The sequence below is a fragment of the Ptychodera flava genome, chromosome 17, assembly GCF_041260155.1.
Source record: "Ptychodera flava strain L36383 chromosome 17, AS_Pfla_20210202, whole genome shotgun sequence".
Classification (NCBI taxonomy): Eukaryota; Metazoa; Hemichordata; class Enteropneusta; family Ptychoderidae; genus Ptychodera; species Ptychodera flava.
In genome coordinates this window covers 31,930,333-31,936,848 of record NC_091944.1, presented here as the reverse complement: position 1 = coordinate 31,936,848, position 6,516 = coordinate 31,930,333, and the positions used below count along the sequence as shown (strand labels likewise).

Genomic DNA, 6,516 nt, shown 5'->3' with positions numbered 1-6,516 from the left:
AACGGATACGCTGCAGTTGGCGTTATTTTCTATCGCCAGAAACGTTTTTCTTATCACCCAAGCACGTTGTAATTCCAAGCTATTTTGAAATTCACCATAATATAGAGATCGATAACTTACCAGGCAACCTCACATTGACAAGTGGAGGACTGTAGCAAGATACGGAGCTATCGTGTAGATACAAGTTTTAAGTAGCATTTGCTTAAGGACACTGTTAATATAGAAGAATCATCGTCCAGGAAGGGCAGGAGAAAATATCGATTCTTGGCAAAACCTTCTGATCTTCGGCCAAAATCCTCAGTTATACATTGTGCTCATGCATAGTGGGTGAGCTTATCGATGCGATGTGGCCATTGTTGATGAATTTTGTCAGTAAACTGCTATAGATTTTCCGAGACAACATCATTATCGTATTTTCGGTTATAAGCTTACGTTATACATTCCTTTCATTACTACGCTGTTTGCTTTTTAGCCTAGTCGACACAATCCCAAAATTCCACTTGAACATTACAGTATAATTTTCAGAACCGTTTTGTGGTTGAACTATTTTATATGACATTACACAGCCTAAACCCGGCATAAAAGAGCTGTCATAGTTTATGTCCGCGGAGAATTGTCGGAAGAATCGTGAAGGTAATTAAACATTTCGCAAACTACAAGGGAGGGTTATAGATGCTCTTCACGCCAGACTTCATGATGCTCTTCACACCAGACTTCCATGTACTTTTCATGACTTCTTTACTCCAATTTCACATACATATAGTACAAGACAAAAGGAACAAAATGATCTGGAAATACCCAAAGCTAGACACAGAGTAGGCCAGTTTACAGTAAAATATACAGCAACAAAAACGTGGAACAGCATACCTGATATCATACGGAACATAACAAATAGAAATCGTTTTAAACGTGAATATAAAGAACATCTCCAATCTCTTGTCTCAAGCAATGTATCATTGTGATACATTTCTGATTCTCTATATAATTTTTTCTTTTCTGAGTATTTTTCTGTAATGTAATTACGTGTGTTTCCGAGGAACAGCTTGCCCACATTCTTTAGTCGAAATATGTTAATGAGGCTGGAGGCGGACTCGATTAGTTGCTGGACAACTGTTTTCCGCACTCCTTTTCCCTCCTTTTGTGTAATCGAATCACTGTAAATTTACACTTGATCTTCAATTGTTTTTGGGAATAAACATTATTATTATTATTATAAAAAACCTAGGGAAGAACAGAGGTTTCTAGCTAAACATGGGAGCGTACCTAGGTATATTCGTATATTATCCATTTTTTGTTCAGTGAAGGATAATACTAGTGACGTAATTAATAACCTTGTTACCAAGAATCGAATATGAATGATGACAGAGTAAATATGCCACGAGTATCCAAGCTGAACACATAAAACATAAGGGATTGATATACTGATCACATCCAAAGGCCAAATATTTGCAAAATAAAATGATTACTTGGAAGCGCTTCCGCATTTACGCTTTTGAACTACGTTTGGAGCACTATCAATACACCGCGGTCATTTTGTCAATCATTTCGAGTACTCGGTTGCAAGAGCAAGCAATGACACTCGGGCAGTGAACGGGACAAATGCCATGCGATTGCTCCCTCTACACGACGTACCTACCGCGAAGCTAAACACAATGTCAAAAATAGCATAGACCTAAAAATTAACCTAATACATTTTGTATTATACAGAGATACGCTATGTCAAAGACAAAAATCAACTAAATCTCAACGGCGCGGATTCTGTCTCACACTCCTGCCTGCCTCGCCTAATCCTCGCTGCAATGCTTACGGGGCCGGAACCGACGCAAATGTGATACGTTGTGAGTTCGTCGTTTCCGAAAATTATTCACATAAATATTTTGGAAGATATGGGCATTACACGATTTAGTTTTCATTTTTCAGACAATCATTGTCGTTAAGTCTCCTGTCAAACTGCTACTCTGGAGGGTCGGCGCCCGGCCTTGACGCAGTTTAATCCTTGTTGTTGCAATTTCTATTTGTCTGTGGCATAACGTATTAAAGTACTCTACGATGTTTGTCGAAAATTCAGGTTGGCCAGTCTATATATATACGAAATCAATACCAATACAAAGTCCAAACTTAAATACAAGGACTCAAAATATGCCAAATGACTGTATTTTGCCAGGGACTAATCATAATTGATTTTTAGGAAACTTTCACGTGAGACAAATTTCGATCGCATACTGGTCACCATTTTGTTTGTTTACATTCACTACCGCAGCGAAACAGCCCCCAAGCTTTCCTGACCAAATCAAATTAATGATGTACGCGGATTGTCACTACGAAGAGGGACATTAGAATAAATATAATATTTTTTTTATCGGGAGAATATGACTTGGCTCGATTATGTGATAAAACAAGGCAAAATACAAATATGCAAGGAAATGTGGAAGAGACTTAAAAAAACTCGTTACCCTTATACATATTATTTCTACAGATCGAAAACTTTCAACGTCCTTTCTTTCAGTGCCATATTATTGAATGTAAATGTGTTTGTACTCAGTATTGAGTCCGATTAGTTTTGTACTTGTACACAAAAATCTTAAGAAAGAAATACTGCGATTGGAATTAATTTTTGAGAATAGACAATTGTAGTCATGTTAGCTAAATCAGAAAATTCATGGTCATCTTTTATTACGATTTACTTGTTTTTATGGGGAACTTGGTAATATTTCAACTTGCTACTTCTGGGCGCCTAACACCTTTGATGAAGAATTACAAGATCCTATATTCTCCACAATTACTTCCAATCGTGTTGAATATAACTTCAGAATGAAACTACTCTTTCGTCCAAGAGGAATAGTCATCGCACACACAATGTGATTTTCCAAACCTGTCAGTTCATGCTTATTTTAATGGAAATGCATATAATCAGAGAATTACGTCCTTCTGAATGAAAAAGGAAGAAATTAAAAATTGCGAACATTCACTTATAAAACGACATCGGAGCTTGCAATGGCAGGATGATCGTTGGTATATAGAAACTTCGTTATTAGATGGTAGATGCATATACACCTAAGACTTCGAAAACCTGTAAATTTAAGACTTTAAACGCAGGACAAGAGATCATATTATAAACAGCAGTCATGGGCACTGGCAGAGGTCACTCAGGTCTCAGGTCGTAGCTAGTCAAGCTCAGATTCCTTTTCTGCTATAAATTACATGTTTCAACTACAACATGCCGCTTGAGACCAACCTCATAACACCGTGTATTTCTTTCCCGGATTCAAACATCCACGCAAAGCGAAATATGTAGACCAAATTCTAGGGGAAATATAGTTGACTCGAGTAAATATATCTAGGTTGAACAATACAGGTGATTAAAAAGTTGATTTTGTTCTTGCCGTTCAGTCAAAATTGAGTAGGTGATGAAAACCGAAACTCTTGAAAGTCTGTGGTATAATGACTTGGCTTTCAGAAAATATTATATATTGTTTGGACAAGTATCAACAGCTTGGTAAGTAAAATGAAAGTTACAAAGTACGCAGAATAAAATTTAAGTACGTATATATAAGTGGACTCATTTCCAGGTTTGTTACTACCTGTTAATCATTGAATTCTGTGAAAGCTAAAACAAATAGCAAGTCTGTGTTTTGAAAAAGAAAAATGATGCGTAATCGTGAAGAGGCATGTCGTCCAGTTCACAAGAATTTACATTGAATCGTGGATCAATTAATTTCTAAATCATATACAAGTATTTACATTGTAGATTGAGTAAATGAAAAAATCAGACCACATATCGTTTGGAAACACTCACTGCGTTGTCATGAAAATAGGAAAATGAAATTTACATTACTATACGAATTCAAGTCGCATTTTTACAGTTTTTGTTAAGGCACGATTCTGACACGACTGTCACTGTCAATAAAATCCGTGTTTTTCAATAGGATGCAGTAAACTCTACATGTGTTTACTATTTCAAACATCGTCACTTTACAATCGTCTATGAATATATCGATTAGGCCGTAGTCGAACCCGTGTGTTAATCGTTTAGGCTTACAGTGGCAGGGTTAAAAATTCAGTAAGATTTCGTACAATTTCGGAAAGTCGACTGTATATTAAGAGTTGGATGAAGACTCCAATGAAGAGATTGATTTATTGCTTCCTGGTAAATTTCGCATCGTTCGCGAAAAGAAGAGATTAGGCACAATCTGTTGGCTCGTTTTGTCCCTGTGTGTTTGGAATCGTTTCGTCGTCGATGCGGTTATTGCCCACGGTGTCGTCACTTACACTTTGCGAATCGTGCACACTCGCCTTTTCTGTGTAATTGATCACATACGTCTTCGCTGCGTGATTTTCCATTTCAACGAATATCTCCATTAAGCGTTGAAGAGATGTGTCGAGTCTGTTACCCCTAATTTTCTCCATCGTAAAATAGAATGATAAAAGTCTAGATGTCGGACTTTCTTTCAATTCCAGCGTATTGATTTGGCTTGCTTCTAGGCCGAGCTTTTCTGCGAAGCCCCGCCAGTCCTTCTTACCATCACGGGGAACATCGAGTAGTTGACAGAGACACCGCCATAGGTCTTCGCTGACTCGGCTGTCCCGAGGGTCCCAGTCTGCATTTACCTTTCGATACAACTCGGCGTTCGTCATTTCCGCCAATTTAGGATCGGCGTCTGATAACTGGGTCTGTGTTTGTAAAATAACACAATGCTAATTACTCACTCATGTGCCCAAGCTCATACAGCTCAAATGCCCATAACTCAAAGAGAACACTATGATAGTTGTTGTCTACGGCAGCTTCTGCAGAGGCGTTGACACTAAGATTAAGCGTTCCGTTAATAATACTGTATGTGGTTTTCCCGGCTACTCATTGTGATGTTATAACTCTATAAGCCTTTTGTATATGTACAATCATATAGTAATTAGGCATGCAAGGTTGGCACATCAGAATCTGCTTACTTGCCTCCAAAATATCGCAATTTATAATTTATTAACAAAAAAGTTCGCTGTCACGTTACCGACCAATATAGTGGGTAGAATACTTACATCCGTAGGGAAGAAAAACAAGTCCAGTTTAATATTTTCCTGTCCATCTGACGTCACAGACACTGTACAGAAGAAATCTTTTGGCTTGTCGGCGTGTCGAAATGTAAATTGACAATTCGTGACTTCGGTGTCCTTGTCGGTTCCAACATCAGCCAGGCGAATCATCTGTAAAATTCATCACATCTAAAAATTAATCAAAATACCCAGCTTGTGTATTCTTTGAAACAAAAAATATAATAGCGACAGTAAACGACAGGTTTGATATAGCAAGCTAGCTGTCCCTTTGCGTAATCATACCTTCTTCTTGCTGCTACCAAGTTGCTGCAATCCTTTGTCAACGTCTTCGATTTCTGTTATCAAAATTTTATCTTTTTCACTAACACAGAACGCAGTACGCTGTTTCCATGAAGTCGAGATGCCAGGAATCTGAAAGAAATGATTCAACATATCAATACAGATCATCAAATAACCTTACAAAGATCATGCATGTTGACGTATTTTCCTAATCAAATAGTCTCATTGTATTGCTTCTTTGAAGTCTCTATGTATGACGATGTTTACCCTTTCCTCAAGGTAAAGTGTGTCAATAAACTAATTACTGTAATATTAGTAGTACCTGTCTGCTCTCTGAACGTGAACCAGTGTCACACCAAACGCCAACCTTTATTTGACACCACGTGTCTCGGTGAAAGCAGCCCGTTGCACCTATCGTGATACGCCGTTGTGCATTCTTGCCCTCCTTTGCGTCACCTTCAGCTGTGTAACCGGTGAAATGGTCGAGAAAAACAAACACGAACTCGTCCTTGACAAAAGTTGTGTCTTCTGGTAGCTTATTCCAGGAGCCTTCTTTATCCCTCGTCAATGCAGTGAAGTTCCAGTTGTTTGGATTGACTGCACAATGTGGAAAGGCCAGAACAACGTCCCGTTCGAATTCTGCCCCATCTGGGCCGCAGTGCACAATAGGCGAAAGAACAACCTTACCAGCATGAATTGCGCCGTACTTGTATTCATTACAATGGCAATAGACAGGTTGCCTCTTTCCCTCTTCAATTGCACCTGGTGGGACATACAGAACTACTTCCTGGGACGGCAGCGTCAGGTAGCCACCCTTGCTGTCAAAGACGCTTCCAACAAAGTTTCCGATGAGGTATCTTTCTCCAATTTCACCTTTTAAAGCGAATTTGTTGAATTCTGCTATGATGTGATCATCGTCCGGTGGCCGATTAGAAAACTGAAGTAAACAATAAGAATAAGTCATTAACAATGCAATGTTCTCTCAGTTTTCGGTGTATACATGTCTACGCATGTTCTCAAGTAGAAATCACGTCACATACTGAAAAAGGTACGGTGATATAAGGATAGTGGAGACTACTATCATGGTAGACAAGTGATTTAGATCACTAACTTTCATGAACGTTGGACTTTATAGTACCATTTCTTTTGCAGTAACTTACCAGGGAAAGATTTACTCTTGGTAGTGTTTGT

At 38.5% G+C, this 6,516-nt stretch overlaps 1 protein-coding gene across 1 annotated transcript; it reads right to left on the bottom strand.

The window, feature by feature from the left end:
• Positions 1-3,098: 3,098 nt before the first annotated feature.
• Positions 3,099-6,304, bottom strand: LOC139116077 (netrin receptor UNC5B-like). Its single transcript, XM_070678590.1, has 4 exons — positions 5,648-6,304; positions 5,329-5,457; positions 5,032-5,196; positions 3,099-4,671 (listed from the first exon to the last, which is right to left on the bottom strand). The coding sequence occupies exons 1-4, from the start codon at positions 6,287-6,289 to the stop codon at positions 4,180-4,182; spliced, it is 1,428 nt and encodes a 475-aa protein (XP_070534691.1). The 5' UTR covers positions 6,290-6,304; the 3' UTR covers positions 3,099-4,179.
• Positions 6,305-6,516: the final 212 nt, after the last annotated feature.